Source organism: Bufo bufo, chromosome 1, assembly GCF_905171765.1.
Source record: "Bufo bufo chromosome 1, aBufBuf1.1, whole genome shotgun sequence".
NCBI lineage: Eukaryota > Metazoa > Chordata > Amphibia > Anura > Bufonidae > Bufo > Bufo bufo.
In genome coordinates this window covers 113,168,424-113,186,739 of record NC_053389.1, presented here as the reverse complement: position 1 = coordinate 113,186,739, position 18,316 = coordinate 113,168,424, and the positions used below count along the sequence as shown (strand labels likewise).

General features: G+C 42.6%; 1 protein-coding gene across 1 annotated transcript in view; it reads left to right on the top strand.

The window, feature by feature from the left end:
• Nucleotides 1-17,904, top strand: part of TMEM240 (transmembrane protein 240) — a 66,473-nt gene extending 48,569 nt beyond the window's left edge. Inside the window, exon 4 of the mRNA XM_040428064.1 lies at nucleotides 17,756-17,904. Within this exon, the coding sequence (XP_040283998.1) occupies nucleotides 17,756-17,904 (149 nt within the window). The remainder of the gene's footprint in view (nucleotides 1-17,755) is intronic.
• Nucleotides 17,905-18,316: the final 412 nt, after the last annotated feature.

Sequence of the window (18,316 nt, the reverse complement as noted above, 5' to 3'; positions counted from 1 at the left end):
GTTGATCCAGAAGAAGCAGAATACATTCCTTTTGAGCTAGTTGTTGATTTATTTAAATTTAAGATAGACTTATAAGGCCTTATTCACTTGTGGTTTTACAAGCAAAAGCAGCAACTCAACTGCAAAATGTGACTAAGTATTATTGATTTAAGGTGAGGTCCATTATTATAAAGCATGACTGCTTTCTAAAATAGTGCCTCATCTGTCCACAGTTTGTGTTTAGTATTGCAACTCAGTCCCTTTCACTTGGATGGAGCTAATCTTCAAAACCAGATTCATCCCTTGGACATGTGTGGTGCTGTTTCTGGAAGAAAGCAGCGATGCTTTTATAATCCTGGATGACCCGTTTAAAGGGGTTCTCCCCTCTCGCTGTTACCACGGTGAGGTGGGACTAAGCGATGTTCCTAGGAGGCTGGGCTTATGGAAACAGACGAGCAGGCCAGTGCTATGCTGCTCCTACAGTATAACTCCTATTGTAGTAAATGAGAGCTATGCAAACAGCGTAGCATGGGACAACCCCTTTAAATTGTATGTGCATATTATTGATTGAATTGCTACCTTTAGAATAGAGCACACAGAGGAAAGTATGACATTAGAAAGAGAGAATATTGGAAAATGGGCAATGTTGGAATAAAAATCTACGTTTTTTGAGGTTCAAATCCATGTTGATCCAAAAAATAGGCAAAAAAAATTATATAGACAGTGGGTTGAAAAAAAAGTATGTTTATGAAGTTCAAATCTCTGTTCACCTTGTGGGGGAGTTTGAGCAGACCTGCAAAGGGAAGCATACTTACCTGTGCTCTGCTGCTGGGTCCCAGCTTATTTGGGACCTACTGCCTTTGCCTTGCTCAGGTCGCCCATGGTCAGCATCCGCTTTGACACTGCTGCAGCCTATGGCTGGCTGCAGCAGTGACCTAGCCCTCCTTGCATCACATAACCACTTGACCTGATGCAAGAAGGGCAGGCCACCACTGCAATGCAAAATATAAATGCTGGATTTTATTTTCAGTGAGTGCCTCTAATGTTCGGATTATGTGCCAGAAGTATGCCAAATTTTGGAGCATTTCATGACTACATCTAGGAACAATCACATTAGTAAAAACTTCCCATTGAGACAACTTATCCCCTATCCACAGGGGATGCCGACTGACTGTAAGAACAGGAGCCTGTGCTCCCCATTTGAATGGAGCAGCAGACATGTGTCCACCGCTCCATTCAACTCAATAGGACAGCTGGAGGTAGCTGAGTACAAGCCGTCATCTATCACCAGCAAAGAGCTGAATGGAGCAGCAGTGCGGATGCGTGACTGACACTTCATTCACATTGGGGAGCATGAGCCACCATGCTTGTGATCAGCTGCGACCCTAGCGGTTGGACTCCCCCCAATCAGACACTTATTCCCTATCTTAGGATAAGCCATCAGTATCAGGCTAAGTTCACACGAACGTGTGTTACCCGTGGCCGTATTGCGGGCCGCAAATTGCGGGCCGCAATACACGGCCACAGTTCCGTGTGCATTCCGCATCACGGATGCGGACCCATTCACTTCAATGGGTCCGCAAATCCGGAATCGCAGAATGGCCGCACGGGACGGGACCCCTCGGAAGCACTACGGAGTGCTTCCGTGGGGTTACGTCCCGTAGTTCCGTTCCGCAAAAAGATAGAACATGTCCTATTTTTTTGCGGAACGGGCCTCCCTAGAAGTGAAGTAAAGCACACTGTGCATGTGTGGCGTGCTCTCTATTTCAGAAGTCCCATAGTGGTGAATATACTGTAGAGCGCATCCTAAAAATAGCTGAGCCAATGCTTGGCTATTTTCAGAATTCCCATAGCGGTGGATGGAGGGTAGGCACTCTTGTGTAGAGCGCCCTCCTCCACTTCGGGGGCCCGTTCTGGAGATAGGAGCGGGTCTCACCTCTCTGACATTGATGACATAGCCTAGTCTCACCTCTCTGACATTGATGATTACAGGTAGTACACTGGAAATTTTAACCTGTACACTAGAATATGTAAATTACATGAATAGCGTTACAGTTGATACAAGGCCCAATGGGCTACATACTGGGGAATTTATTGATGCTGTATTTTTTTAAGTCAAATTTATCAAAATATTGCACTGTGCTGATAAATTGGTCAAATCATTTCAACCCCTTCCTGATGCAGCCATTTTCCGTTTTTTTACTCCCTGTCGTCCAAACTCAATAACTTTTTTATTTTTTCATTCACATAACCGTATGCAGACTTGTTTTTTAAGAGACAAGTTAGTACTTTCTAACGGCATTATTTAATATTCCATTTTCATGCAATGTAGCGGGAAGCCCAAACTTTGTAGGATTGCCAAAAACTGCAATTCCACCATTGTTTTATTTTTACAGTGTTCACTATGATAAAAATTACATGTTAACTTTATTCTGTAGGTCACTACAATTAGGCTAGTTTCACTCTAGCGTCAGCCATCTGGATCCGGCACTGCTGGAGGCTACCTGATACCAACTGGCCCCATTAAGTATAATAATGGGGACCGGCGGAGATCTGGCCGCAATCCGGCAAACGCAGAGGTTTTAGTCAGGCTGATTCTCGGCATATTTGCCAGTTTGCGGCTGAATCCCCCAATAAAACGAATAGGGCCAGATGCCAACGTGGTAGCTTCTGGCAATGCCGGAATGGTGAGAGATCCGGCAGGCTGTTCCCTGCCAGGACAGCCTGCCGGATTTAAAAGCGCTAGTGTGAAACTATCCTTACAGTGATACCAAATTTATATATTTTTCCTTATGTTTTTAAATAAAATAAAATGTCTTTCTTTGCATTGCCATATTCTGCCACCCTTAACTTTTTTATACATCCATATACAAAGCTGTGTGAGTGTTTATAGTTTGGGGGATGATCTGTATTTCTTATTGATACCATTTTGTAGTATTTATGACTTTTGATCACTTTTTATTAATTTTTTTGGGAGGCGAAGCAACCAAATGTGGTAATTTGTTCATTTTTATTTTTTCCATTATGCCTTTCACCATACGGGATACATATTTTTATATTTCAATAGTTTGGGCATTTATGGACACGCAGATGCCAAAGATATATATTTTTTATTGTTTGTAAAAGGAGGAAAACGGGTAAAGATTTTATTTATTTTGAAAATGTGATCATTATATTTACCAGGTTTACCACTGTAAACTTACTTATTTTTTCACGGTCCGCAAAACGGGGTTCCGTTGGTCCGTGATCCGTGACCGTTTTTTCGTCCGTGGGTCTGCCTTGATTTTTGGAGGATCCACGGACATGAAAAAAAAGTCATTTTGGTCTCCGCCTGGCCGTGCGGAGCCAAACGGATCCGTCCTGACTTACAATGCAAGTCAATGTGGACGGATCCGTTTGACGTTGACACAATATGGTGCAATTGCAAACGGATCCGTCCCCCATTGACTTTCAATGTAAAGTCAGGAGTTAATATACCATAGGATTGGAGTTTTCTCCAATCCGATGGTATATTTTAACTTGAAGCGTCCCCATCACCATGGGAACGCCTCTGTGTTAGAATATACTGTCGGATTTGAGTTAGATCGTGAAACTCATATCCGGCAGTATATTCTAACACAGAGGCGTTCCCATAGTGATGGGGACGCTTCAAGTTAGAATATCCTACAAACTGTGTACATGACTGCCCCCTGCTGCCTGGCAGCACCAGATCTTTTACAGGGGGCTGTGATCCGTAAGAGATCAGGTGCTGCCATGCAGGAGGGGGCAGACCCCCCTCCCTCCCCAATATTATATTCATTGGTGGCCAGTGCTGCCTCCCCTCTCCCCCCCCCCCCAGTTAAAATCACGTTCCGAATCCCCCATCATTGGTGGCCAGTGCGGCCTCACCTCCCCCCCCTAGTTAAAATCACATTCCGAATCCCCCATCATTGGTGGCCAGTGCGGCCTCCCCTCCCCCCCCCCCCCCCCAGTTAAAATCACGTTCCGAATCCCCCATCATTAGTGGCCAGTGCGGCCTCACATCTCCCCCCCTAGTTAAAATCACGTTCCCCCATCATTGGTGGCAGTGGAGAGTTCCGATCGGAGTCCCAGTTTAATCGATGGGGCTCCGATCGGTAACCATGGCAACCAGGATGCTACTGCAGTCCTGGTTGCCATGGTTGCTTAGCAATTTTTAGAAGCATTATACTTACCTGCGAGCTGCGATGTCTGTGACCGGCCGGGTGCTCCTCCTACTGGTAAGTGAAAGGTCTGTGCGGCGCATTGCTTATAGCACAGACCTTTCACTTACCAGTAGGAGGAGCGCCCGGCCGGTCACAGACAACGCAGCTCGCAGGTGCATGAGGCCTTAACTATAGCTTCACAAGGCCCCAGGCTGCAATAAAAATCGAATGGCTCACATGATCTCCTCATGAGCGGGGGGTGGGGGGAGAGTGAAGGGGGCGTTCAATCATCGGTCTTCCAGTAAATGACCACTCAGATGCCATGGTCGCAATTGAGTTGCCTCCAATCATCCAATCACAAACATTGCTGACTATGGCACCAACTCATGACCTGGGGAACATTGGGAAAGGGTTAAAAAGCTGCAATTCACGCCCACTTTTGACTCCTCTTTGACTCCACATAACTGAGGTGAATGGAGCCCATGGGGGTGCATGCAGGACTTTTGTCTCCGCTTCAAAAATCTTCTTCTAAGCGGAAACCTAACGGACCCCATTATAGTCTATGGGGCCTGTGGACTCCATTCGGCTCAGTTATGTGCCGAATCCATCCTTTCCATTTTCCTGCCCCGTGTGAACGAAGCCTAACCAGAGACAAGCCCTGCAATTACATGAAATCGGTAAGCATTTGTTTTAGCCTCTTAATAGTCACCTCTGTCAGCTCTGCAGCTGCTCCCTCATTCTCTTCCACACTGGCAGGGGGGGCTGCTTTAGCTGCTCATATCTCTGGTTTGGTACCAGCTAGAGATATTGTTTGAAAGCTGACATTCCAAGCTTTAGACAATACCAGAATGACAGCAATATGTTCAGTACAGGGGAAGATATCGCTGATAGAAATCGGGATGCTGTGAATGAAGCTGAAAGTGAAAATAAAAGCAGATTTTACCCGCGATTATTTCCGACTCGATTTCTAACTGTGATTTCTCCTCTTTTGCTTGGACTTTAGCTGTCATTTTAAACAAGACCAGTTGCATGTTTCTAGCTGCTACCATTCAGGAGATAGCAGCATGTAAAGCATCCCTTTCCCCCTCCACTGCCCAGGCACTCAGGGCGAGCTCCTCCTCCCAGTGCTCTCCCGTCTCTTGTTTATAATAGAGAGGAGATGGCTGCACATGACAACCCTGTGAGAAGAGGAAAGTGGCACACCTTTCTGGGAGTTATTATCAGGTAAAACTGAAAATGATTAAATTGTAAAGCAGAAAAGCATTTATACAGCAGGGTGTACTATACCATTAGGGTATAAAAAATGTAAACAGCAGTTACACTTTAAAGGACTAGAGCGTATTTTGGAGGTCTGTTCTATTCTATTCCATTGCTGCTTCAATGAGACTATACTGCCAGAGATTGTACAGTACTAAAACATTAGAAACACCCACAAAGTAAAAACTTTTTAAAGTTCACAAAAATTCTTTTTTAAAGTTTGTATTCATCTTGGGAAAATTGGGACATTTTAAACGAATGAAAATAGGTGGAGAAAATAAAAATAGCTTTTTTTCCGAAAATGCTTTGATTCAGTAGCCTATTTTCTACATTCCTCATATGGCCTCGAGAAAAAATGCACTTTACCACACGTTTATATATGTTTGCCGTTTGGAATGATTCCCCTAATGTGCTCTTTATATCTTGTTTCTTTTCAATGCAAGACTTCAAAGAACTGGAGCGCATTTTGGTGGCCTGTTTGTCTATTGCTGGTTCCATAGCATTGTACTGGCAGAACATCGGGTTGCAGATAACAGCCATATGGTGGTAGGCGAGTGGTTAAGACCGGCATACTCCGATTTTAATGTATTGGCCACAGTGAGGATGGTGATTGTAGTACTCATAGTGGTAATCCTTCTCCAGCTTTCCCAGGGCCTGTGCACTACAGTGAAGGGAGGAGCACAACCCTTTCTTTTCCTTGAAACACACCATGGTATTGAGGGTTTCTTCTGCCTGGTGATGGCTTGGGGTGCGCTTGCTGTAGGTAGGTTTTAGGGTGCAAGGCAAGGTCCCTGTGGAAGAGTTGTAGGGCAAGTCAATATTGCAGCAATGCAGGTGTTGGTGCATGCAATGAGGATGTAGGTTACCTCAAAAGACTTTTTAGCACACACCTCCTCTAAATGGCTGGTACACTCCAATATAGTCTCAATTGCTTCCTCAGAGGCTGGAGTAAGGCTCTGTCTCAAGCTGGTTGGTAATTTCCCAGGGCAGCTTCCTTCTTCTACTTCCTTCACAGTCTCAGCTCCCACTGACTTCACTTGCAGGGAGCTACTCCCTATGGGGAGGGTTTAACAGACTTCCAGCCAATATCTGAATGCAGTGTTTTTGTTTTGTTTTTTTAAGAAAATGCCACAAAAAAATGCTAAACGTAGGAAAAGCGCTGCAAACAAAACTATGGCCTAGAATCTGTCTAAAAAGTGGCACAAATTGTCTAAATTTTGGTGCAGTTTGGCACAGTTAGGGTTTCTACACTTTTTTCCAACTTGATCAAAAGGTAGTGGGGCTTAGTGGGAAGGCTGGAGAATCACTGGAACAGGGTGTGATCGGAGATGTGCTTTTTTTCTCCAAATTGTGCCACAATTCTGGTGTAAAATTATGTCTCAGAATAAGCCAGACAGTAGTTGGCATAGAGTTAGACAAAAGTGTCTATTCCTGCTGGAACCCTATTTATTATCTAGCCTGGGCCACTGTGATAAATCTGGTGCTGGTCTAGATAGCCTGTCAAACAGCCTATCCCATTCGTAGTGACATTCGTTCCCTATAATCTGCCTGAAAATCGAGCAGTGTAAACCTGCCAAAAAATTTATGGTACCTACTGGATTAGTAAATCAAACCAGCCTTAAAAGGCACAGTTCTGCACACCGACATCAAAGGAGCTAGCAGTGCTAATTTCTTGTAGGTTCTTGATTCGTTTGAATGGGGAGGACAACCTTCAAATTCCCAGAAATGTCTCTTTTAATACTCAATAAACCCCATTAGGGTTGTCACGATACCAAAATTTTCTATTTCGATACCATAAAAAAGTATTGCAATACTCGATACCAATCGATACCACACGAAAAAAATAAAACACCAAAAAAGCTGCGTGCATTCCGCATTTTATGGAACGTTCGGCCCATAATCATACAGTCTGATCCTTTGGGGGACAAGGTGACAAAAAAATGGCTAATTGCGCGTTTTTTATTTCATTTTTTTCTGTTACGGCGTTCACCGCATAGGAGATTTTTTTATATTTTAATAGTTTGCACTTTTTTGGGCGTGGCGATATGCAATATATTTATTTATTTATTGTTTATATGTTTTATATGTAAAATTGGGAAAGAGGGTGATTTAAACTTAATATTTTGGTGTTCGTTTTTTTTACTTTTTTTTAAACTTTTTATTTAATAACTATTAGTCACCTTAGGGACTAGAACCTGGGATCTTTTCATCCCTTGTCTTTTTCACCCTAATAGAGCTCAGTAGCGTCCTGGCTGCCATGGTAACCAATCGGAGCCTCAGGATTACACAGCTGGGGCTTTGATCAGAAGCTGCCACTGCACCACCAATGAACTGAGGGGAGGGGACTCTGTGGCCACTGCCACCAATGATTATAATACTGGGGGGGCGCACTGCGCCACCAATGATTATCATACTGGGGGCTTGGGGGGAGGGCGCACTGCGCCACTAAATGAAGATAAGTAACCTTTTAATACAAATACAGGAGGCGGATGCTGGCGGCAGAATCACATAGCCGGCACCCAACCTCTATGACAGGGCGCTGCGATCCGCAGCAGTTAACCCCTCAGGTGCCACATCTGATGGATTAACTGCTGCGGATCGCAGCGCCCTGTCATAGAGGCCAGGTGCTGGCTATGTGATTTTGGTGCCGCCACCCGCCGCCTGTATTTGTATTAATGGGTTAGTTATCATCATTGGTGGCGCAGTAGCCTCAGCCCCTCCCCTCATCCTCTCGTCTCTCTTCTTATTGGCAGCAGTGGCACAGGGGGAGGGAGGGAGAGACTCCTTCTCCCCTGTGCTGCCGAGAACATGGAGCGCGCTGAGAGCAGTGCGCGCCATGTTCTCTGATACTAGGCTGTGCAGTAACGCAGCCTAGTATTGGTAAATGTCAAATCCCGGTATCTAATCTATACCGGTACAAAAGTATTGATTGGGTATCGATAATTCGATACCCGGTGCAACCCTAAACCCCATCCCTCATGAGACCAGATAAAACTCCGGACTATTGACAAGTAGGAAAATTAATTATTAGGAATAGATAATAGAAGTATTAGTATTGCTTCACAATGCATTAAGAAGATAAATATATATTTCACAAAATATATAAATGTACTGTGAACAACATCTCTTTGATTCCAACATTCTCATATCATTATGTAAGGATTTCCCTGTTCATATGATCTACTTCAATGAATCAGACTGTGCCCAGGAGGACTTGTCATCAAGTGTTTCTTGAAGATGTCATGATGTGTCTCGTTTCTTGAGGACACAAATGTCTGAAAAGTATCTGGAATCAACCATGGCACATACTTTGCCTGACAGCAATGAAAGTTTAGTTTAAGTGAATGCACTGCACCAAAATCAGAGCAGCCGTATATTATATTTCCTGGTCACCTGTGGGCTGTGAACATTTCTGGTCCCCCTGCAAGACTGGAATTGCAGGAGAATGGGGACATTTTTCTGCAGGACCTCATGGGTGTGGTTAAAATGGTTGTCCCATGTTGACAACTCCTTCCTATATTAAGGGTTTCCAACTGATCACTGCTGGTCTGGCTTCTATAAACCTCAAGGATGAGCTTTGATCAACAAGAGCTGCTGAATTACCCTCTGCTCAGGGGTGGATATACACCTTCATCTAATGGATCAGAATCTATCGATCAGTATAAGGAAACCTTTGTGCCCTTTTTTATAATGGCAACCCCCCTCTTTCCTTGCCTATCGACCCCAGCTGAACAGGCTGCACCAATGGTATGTCCTTTCCTCTTTGGCTCATAGTCATAGACAGGAGCATAGCTCTATTAGGTTGTGCACAGGTAGAAGCCGCAATTGGGCCCTGGTGCCTGAGGAGGCCTAAAAACCCACTGGTAAATTATACATGGTAGATGATACAGATTTTGCATTGGCACCCAGGAGCTTCAAGTTTTATGTATTTTGAGAGAGACTTAACCCACTCCAGGATCCTCAGTCTGTAACAGATCTCATCTGCTTGACTGTGATTGGCTTCACAGTTCATTTCAAATAGGGGTATCTTCTGGTGGATTTTTGGGGACCATTATACACTGCGTGCAGAATTATTAGGCAAATGAGTATTTTGACCACATCATCCTCTTTATGCATGTTGTCTTACTCCAAGCTGTATAGGCTCGAAAGCCTACTACCAATTAAGCATATTAGGTGATGTGCATCTCTGTAATGAGAAGGGGTGTGGTCTAATGACATCAACACCCTATATTAGGTGTGCATAATTATTAGGCAACTTCCTTTCCTTTGGCAAAATGGGTCAAAAGAAGGACTTGACAGGCTCAGAAAAGTCAAAAATAGTGAGATATCTTGCAGAGGGATGCAGCACTCTTAAAATTGCAAAGCTTCTGAAGCGTGATCATCGAACAATCAAGCGTTTCATTCAAAATAGTCAACAGGGTCGCAAGAAGCGTGTGGAAAAACCAAGGCGCAAAATAACTGCCCATGAACTGAGAAAAGTCAAGCGTGCAGCTGCCAAGATGCCACTTGCCACCAGTTTGGCCATATTTCAGAGCTGCAACATCACTGGAGTGCCCAAAAGCACAAGGTGTGCAATACTCAGAGACATGGCCAAGGTAAGAAAGGCTGAAAGACGACCACCACTGAACAAGACACACAAGCTGAAACGTCAAGACTGGGCCAAGAAATATCTCAAGACGGTTTTATGGACTGATGAAATGAGAGTGAGTCTTGATGGGCCAGATGGATGGGCCCGTGGCTGGATTGGTAAAGGGCAGAGAGCTCCAGTCCGACTCAGACGCCAGCAAGGTGGAGGTGGAGTACTGGTTTGGGCTGGTATCATCAAAGATGAGCTTGTGGGGCCTTTTCGGATTGAGGATGGAGTCAAGCTCAACTCCCAGTCCTATTGCCAGTTTCTGGAAGACACCTTCTTCAAGCAGTGGTACAGGAAGAAGTCTGCATCCTTCAAGAAAAACATGATTTTCATGCAGGACAATGCTCCATCACACGCGTCCAAGTACTCCACAGCGTGGCTGGCACGAAAGGGTATAAAAGAAGAAAATCTAATGACATGGCCTCCTTGTTCACCTGATCTGAACCCCATTGAGAACCTGTGGTCCATCATCAAATGTGAGATTTACAAGGAGGGAAAACAGTACACCTCTCTGAACAGTGTCTGGGAGGCTGTGGTTGCTGCTGCACGCAATGTTGATGGTGAACAGATCAAAACACTGACAGAATCCATGGATGGCAGGCTTTTGAGTGTCCTTGCAAAGAAAGGTGGCTATATTGGTCACTGATTTGTTTTTGTTTTGTTTTTGAATGTCAGAAATGTATATTTGTGAATGTTGAGATGTTATATTGGTTTCACTGGTAAAAATAAATAATTGAAATGGGTATATATTTGTTTTTTGTTAAGTTGCCTAATAATTATGCACAGTAATAGTCACCTGCACACACAGATATCCCCCTAAAATAGCTAAAACTAAAAACTACTTCAAAAATATTCAGCTTTGATATTAATGAGTTTTTTGGGTTCATTGAGAACATGGTTGTTGTTCAATAATAAAATTAATCCTCAAAAATACAACTTGCCTAATAATTCTGCACTCCCTGTATAGTCAGAGTCGGAGCACTCCAGAAGTACTTTGTTGGACCAGTCCCTGCACATGGTTGTAACTGATACTTAAGCGTTGTTACATTTTCCCTCTATGAATGCCTCTATGAAACCCTATACAGGAGCTCTAATTGTGACCCTATTATTTAACACATATAAATAGTTGTGGTGCATCCCACGCTACACATGCACCAGAAATTAAATCTACTCCAGCCAGGAGCTGAAATAGATTTCAGGTGTTATGTGCGCAAGTTTTCCAGCACACATGTTAACTTGATAAATATGTTGGGTCTTGCAGGTCCTGCCCTCAGCCCACCCCCTCCCAACCATGCCTTGCCTACTTTTTAAAAAATAAGCAAGAGTATATAAAACAAGCAAAAAGTTGGAAACTTTGGTGGCGCAAACCAGTACTTGAAAAACTGACAAAGAAGCTTGATAATTTTCCCCCATAGTACGTCCAAAAACCTACTACAGTGGTGCATGAAAGTTTATGAACCCTTTAAGAATTTTCTATAGTTCTGCATAAATTTGACATAAAACTACATGATTTTCAGAAAAGTCCTAAAAGTCAATATAAATAACCAAATAAAACCTTTTCCAGTCTGATGAGCAACACAAACTCTTCTTCTGAGGACCTCAGAAATCTACTTTGTTTGTGCCATGATAGAGTTCCACAAACGTTTTGTGAAGCTCAGACTTTGATAGATTCCTGTTCTTTAAATAAAACAGTTTGCACACTCACACCTGATTGTCATCCCACTGATTAAAAAAAAATCTGACTCTAAAGGTCCCTTTACACTAGACGATACAGCAGCAGATTGTTGGGAAGAAAGCGTTCCTTCCTGACAATCTGCTGCTCGCTGGAGGAGGATATTTCTGCATTTACATGCAGCGATCTCCTCCCCAGTATGGGGAGCAGTGATCGCTATTTCACATCCCCATACTGACTAGTTGTTTGCCGGCAGCAGATGCCGTTTACACAGCACGATCTGCTGCGGGCATTAGCGACCAAAAATGTGTATATTACAGAGCGATGTTCGTTTGTACTTTTGCTCGTTAATTGTTTGCTACAAAGTACCACACCTCTATCTGATTTGTAAGCGATTAGACAATTCTAACGAACGGATCTGTGACCAAGCGATAATTTTTTAGCAGGATGAAAGATCACAATTGGCGAGAAACACGCAATTTCTTGCTCGTCATTTAATCACTGATACTTATTACATCTCGCTGGGCTTGTTCAGTTTCGTTCGCATTAATGACATTCGGTACGATATTCGCTCCGTCTAATACGGGCTTTATGTTACCTTCAAATTATCTGCTAATCCTAAATAAATGATCAATCTTAACATTTTTTACTCATTTGATTTGGTTTTCTTTTATCTACTTTTAATACTTTTTTAGGTCAAATTTATGCAGAAATATAGAAAATTCTGAAGGGTTCACAAACTTTCAAGCACCACCGTACATTCTTAAAGAATGTCTGCAAATTTTATATTAGGCAACATGTTTCTGAATAATATATCTTATTTCTGACTTGGAGAAGGAGGAGACTTTCCTCTTTTGAGACACCACCACCTTGGGAAAAAAAAGCAGATAATCATTTCTAATTTTAGTTCCTCAAGATGATAAGAATAAATGAAAGGAAGTATAAATCACCATCCTGCCGCTGCAGATTTTAATGAGAGTGTTAACACGAGAGCTGACAATAGTTACAATTATAGGACACTCTTGTTACCTCTTGTTACCTCGTTTTCTTCCTTATTTTTTTCTAAATTCCATTAAAAGTCTATTAGTTTCTCATTAGCTTTTATGAGAGGTCACCCTGGTGAATTCCAGTATAGACAGGTGGCCGATGCAACTATATCTCCCACATCATCGACCTAAAAATGGGTTTCTTCCTAGCTCTGCTATAGTGTGGATGTAGTGTACGGCTGCAGCTGATAGGAGGAGCTGTTTGTGCGCATCTGCGTTCGCCTCTGCTCACATTGGCATGCACATCAAGCCGATAATGTCTCTTGTTATGACGGCATTTCAGATTTGAGATGAAAACATTCTTGACAATGCAGATAAACGAGGGGGCATATTTGGGTACAGGGCCTCCAGATCTGCGCTTTCTGCTGAATTAACTATTGCTGCTTCTCTTCCTATAGGCAAATGCTTCCAGTAGCAAAGCTTGTCAGTGCTGCACGCGTATGTTCTTTTAGAGGCAAATGTACATTTTGAGGCCGGTTCAGGCAGGCCACAAGTAAAGTAGAACAGCAGTCAGATGTTATTGCTTTATTTCTATTGATTGCATATCCCCCAATATATTCCGCGGCGCAGTGCAGAAATTCTCACCATTCACATCCGTCCCTTTGCCTAATGAAGGTCACGACCTAATTTGCCACACACACTAGGGACAATTTCATAGAAAGCAAATGATCCTATTAGTATGTACTTAAAGTGGGAGAAGATTACCTGGAAGAAACCCACCAAACATGGGAAGAACTTACTAACTCCATACAGATGTTGTCCTTGGTCAGATTTTATTCCCTATAGGTATATTCTTTAATATGATGAGAATTATCACATATATTTGTCTTGGGTGATAGTGAAGTAATTATTACTATTGTAAAAAAAATGAAAAAGGGAATAATCTCGCTTGCATCACCTATTGGAAGTGGCTCCCTACGAGTCAGAATCCGACTTTCCAACAAGCCTTAGAATTTGACAAGGAATTCTACTCCGTACTTATGATGGGCAAGCACCCTTAAACAGCTATCTTCGGATGAATTTCTGGCTTTGCTATATTGCCAATCCTAATCCAATTACCAAGGCTTGTTGGAAAGTCAGATTTTGACTCATAGGGAACTACATCCAAGGGGTGGCGCTAGCAAGATGGTTCTCTTTGCTTATTAGTTTCCCATGGAGCTTTAAGTTTCCATACCATGAAGTACTTCCAGTAAGTCTCCATATAGGACTGGTCTCTTCAGGGGTGTAACTATAGGAGTTGCAGAGGTAGCAGTCGAAGGGGGCCCAAAGACCCTTGTGCCGCATACACCAGTATTATAGAAAGTGCATGCTGGTCAAGTTACACCTCTGGCTGGAGGGAAGTGGTAAGGTCAAGAATTTGGCATGGGATGGTGTGGGGTGTGGAATTGCCGTTTCAGTTTTTGCTTCGGGCAGCACCAAGGCTATGTGCTTCCCTGCCCCTTGCCCAATATCCAATAATCATAACTTTTCACAACTCTGATAAATTGCCCCTTTCACCCATGACAGCAATGAGGGATATGAGTGCAGACAGCTTATCACACACCTTATATACCCACCAAGCCAGCTGACAACACGTGGCTTCCTTCTTGAGCTACAAGCTGCTGACATTGAAAGAAGCAAGTAGTCATAATAATGGGACTCGGCTGTGTACTACCTTCATACAGTGATATACAGTGCCTAAATAATAATGCAATACAATTCATATTAAGATCTATCTGATTTTGAGGCTGTCCTTAGAGGGGGCAGATCCATGCAATGCAATGCAGTCACAGATGTGAAGACCCTTCTGCAGCGTTCTGGTGCTTAGTAATTATAAGAAAACATAAGATTAAAACAAATTAAGTTGTTAGAAAGGAACAACAGACGAGACCCCTGTTGCTGAGATAACGTTAACCTCCTGTCCCTGTTTTTCTAAATAGGGTTTGCAACTAGATTAAATCACAGATGTCGCCCTACGAGGGCTCTAGGCTGAAGACAGTTGACATTACATGTACTTTTCTCATTAGTTTCTTTTAGAGTAGATTGCAGTTGTAGATAGGAGAAGTGTTCTTGCAACATATCAATACATTTGTTTAACCGTGTTCTACCTATGCTTTGAATTTTGTATATGTCCACCTTCGCAGCCATTGGTCTATCGCTTTAGTGCTTCTGAAATAAAAATGAAGGAATTTGGCACACAGTCCAGATTGAAAAAGATATCCTGCTGTGTTGTGTACACAGCTCTTATACAGACCTGTAGGTCTCTATGGTTACAGACTACAAACAACCCCTGTGGCTAATTGTGTAGTCAAGTGTTTCTCCTATTCCATTTTCTCAAGAATGAAAATGTGGCAACCAAAAATTTTGAATAAATATATTTAGCAGTGCTTGTTACAAAGACACAATTGGAAATATGTTTTCATGTGGCATGATCTGGACACCAAGGTGGTTCAGGCTGCTGTATGCACAACTGAAGTTTGGGGGGGATGGGGTGACAAACTGGGCAATTGAGTAGGGCCACCATTTACTAGGGTTTTCTGGATGGGAAGCCTAGGTACAAAGTAGAGCACTACATTGTGGCATTACATGAGCTGCAATTATGAGAAAAGTTGTTTGTAGATGACCACATTTTATAAAACCAGCCTTGGGTGTATGAAGATCTGACTAAGACTTTGAGGAACAATTCTGCTGAGGGCAGTGTATACTTTCTTTCACCATCATTTTAGTGAGGATGGATGGATTTTCCATAATGATAAAATTAACTTTAGGGAATATTTAGTATTCTTGCAAACTTTAAGTCTGTCAGCAGTTTTGACCTCGCCAAACTGCTAACAGCACTATATAGGGAAAACAGTGCAGACATACCCAGAGGATGCCTGACCAAGAAATCGAAGCTTTAATCCTATTTGCACCAAGACCACAAGTTCCCAGGATGCAGTTCCTTCATGTTCAGTGCACTGAGCTCTCTGCACACTCCAAGCCCATTAATATTAATGGCTTCCATGAGTGTTGGACTGGGGTACCTAGGGCTCACAATTAAAATTTATTTTGGGGGCCCACCGTATGGATACATTCCAATATAATAAATAATTTAACAAGTTTTTTATATGAACATCTGCTGGTTGTGGTGCCCTGCATTAAATATATGTATGTAGTGCAGTAAGTCTACTGGGTTATGTGCCACTTGTGCATGGCGTGGGAGACTAGGGGTCCACCTTGCTCAGGGGCCCACCGGGGATTCTCCTGTACCCCTGTGGGCCAGTCCGAGCCTGCTACCATGTGATGCTTAGTTTCTTCTATGGTGATGCTGCAGGAGAATTGAATACTTATGGCGGGTTTACACGGCTCGAGGAGCTTCCTTCCTGACAACTGGCTGCTCATTGAGTAGGGGTACACAGTATGAGTTGTTGTGGGTTGAAACTAGATTAGGATCACGTGCCCAATGTATGGCACATGATCCTGGAAGTGCCCGCTACTGAAATACACCAGGAGCGCAGCAAGTATAAAAAATGATGGTCATGCTATTCTTGTAAGCCTTGCCACTGTGGGCGAGATGAGATAAAAAAAAATATATATATATAACTCCTGTAAATCTAATGTAAAAAATTATATTATTGTGTAATTCTGCAGCATTCAGTCCAGGAGTGAACCTGTGATAGACGCAGACTGTGCTGCTCCTATTATAGGGTTCTTGGAGAGAGGTGCCCAGCTTTGGTTAGTCCCATCTCCTCTTACACTAGGTGGTGGTACTTGTGCAGGATCACTCTCCAATTGGTCCAAGGGTTGTGTAAAGAGCAAGGAGTGGCCCTTTATTTTTTGGGTATCAAAACCCAGTGCCATAAAGGGGTACCAAAAATTTTGACTATGGGTTTCCCTCTTTTCTATATATTCCAGTATTTAGTTCAACAACTCTGGCTGTTGTACCTGAACCCCACAGAATAAGAGATGGCCTAAGATGGCCCAAATCTCGTTATGTATGTTCCATGTGGAATATACTGTACATGGTTAATCTTCTTTGATTTACCTGCAGTTTTTCATTTAACAAAACCGAAGTATCTAGACGATGAAATAACAGATCTTATGTCAAGGTCATTAACCTCTACAATTTCCAAGGAGGAATCTCCATTATTCTTCCTTTGAGATAAGGATAATTGCTTTAAAACCACTTTAAGCTTAGAAGAATGACATTTATTCTTATTACTCTGGAAGTAAATTGTTGGTCCGAAGGCTTCTGATCTTTAAACAGATATCTTTGAAACACCAAATCATGGAAGCCTTGTAAGAGTCAGAATTGATTTTGCGGGAAAGACAGAATGGAGAGTTTCGACATCACTAGTGCTCCAGGACCTGCCTCGCCTGTCTAAGGAAATTTTGTTTTGTATAGTCCTGGATAATTTGTCCTTTTCTTTTGTGTCTAGAACATTACCATATCAGATGCACTGGGATCCCTTTGGTTCCCTTCAGTATATCATTTTCCCATTATTCTGGCTTCCATAGGCAGCCATTTTGTGTTTTATCCCAAGAGGTTGTCACATGTGCATATTCTCTATTAGGACATATAGACATCATAGAGCAGAGACCTAATTCTGTGATCCAAATCCCTGGTGATGGAGGTCCACTCTGTAATAACAGCTTCTGTTCCAGTGGACCCAAGCTGACATTGTATTTCACGGACTGCCATTTATCTGAATGGCCACTATAACAGCCAGGTGACTCTTCCGTGGTCCTACTGTTTGCTGTGAAGCTCCACTCAGAAGGGTTTAACTCTCATTAGACAACCCTTTTAATGAAATATACATGTTCACATAGATATAATTTTATTCAGTTTTGCTAAATTGACACCCCACTAATATTTTAAAAAGACCATCCATCTTGTTGCTGGTTGCCCCCTCTTCCCTTCAGCACTTTTAAGCCTCATTGTCTTTTCCATTGCACTTTCCTTTCCCAAATAAAATAACCTATTTTTTTTATTTAGGCTTGTTCTGATTAATGATAATGACTAAGATATTTCATTTTTTTTCCACAGACAACTCTTGGTCGTGGATTCCCAAGTTTTGTAACTTAAGGGATTTTCGAAAACGTCACCCGCGGCAGTATGACGACACCAGTGGAAACATGGTTCACATCAAGCAAAAGCTGTATCATAATGGCCATCCAAGTCCTCGGCATCTCTGAGGGGCTATCTACAGACAGTATCCTCTACAGACAGGGGATGTAGAACTCTTCTTTCCTATTGAGGAAAAAGAAAAGCAAAAACCAGTGAATTCATTTTTCCGAAATGGGAAGACAGTAGGAAACCAATTTTATTTCCTTCACACCTTCTGCTCCTACCCTTATCTGGTAGGGGAAGGACTCAACGTAAGAGTGCAAGGGAAAACTCGGACCTTGGTACATGTCTTGGGGCATCTGATTTTAGCGTTGAACTTCTGTAAATATGTAAAGACCAGAAAAACAGAAATTATAAAAGGACGTGTCATTAATACTTTCAAAAGTGCAAGGTGTGGAAACCTCAAGACTTTCTCTATCTTTTGTGTGTGTCTGTAGTGTTGGAGGAGTGGAGGAGTTGAGTGTCATTTATTGCTAATTG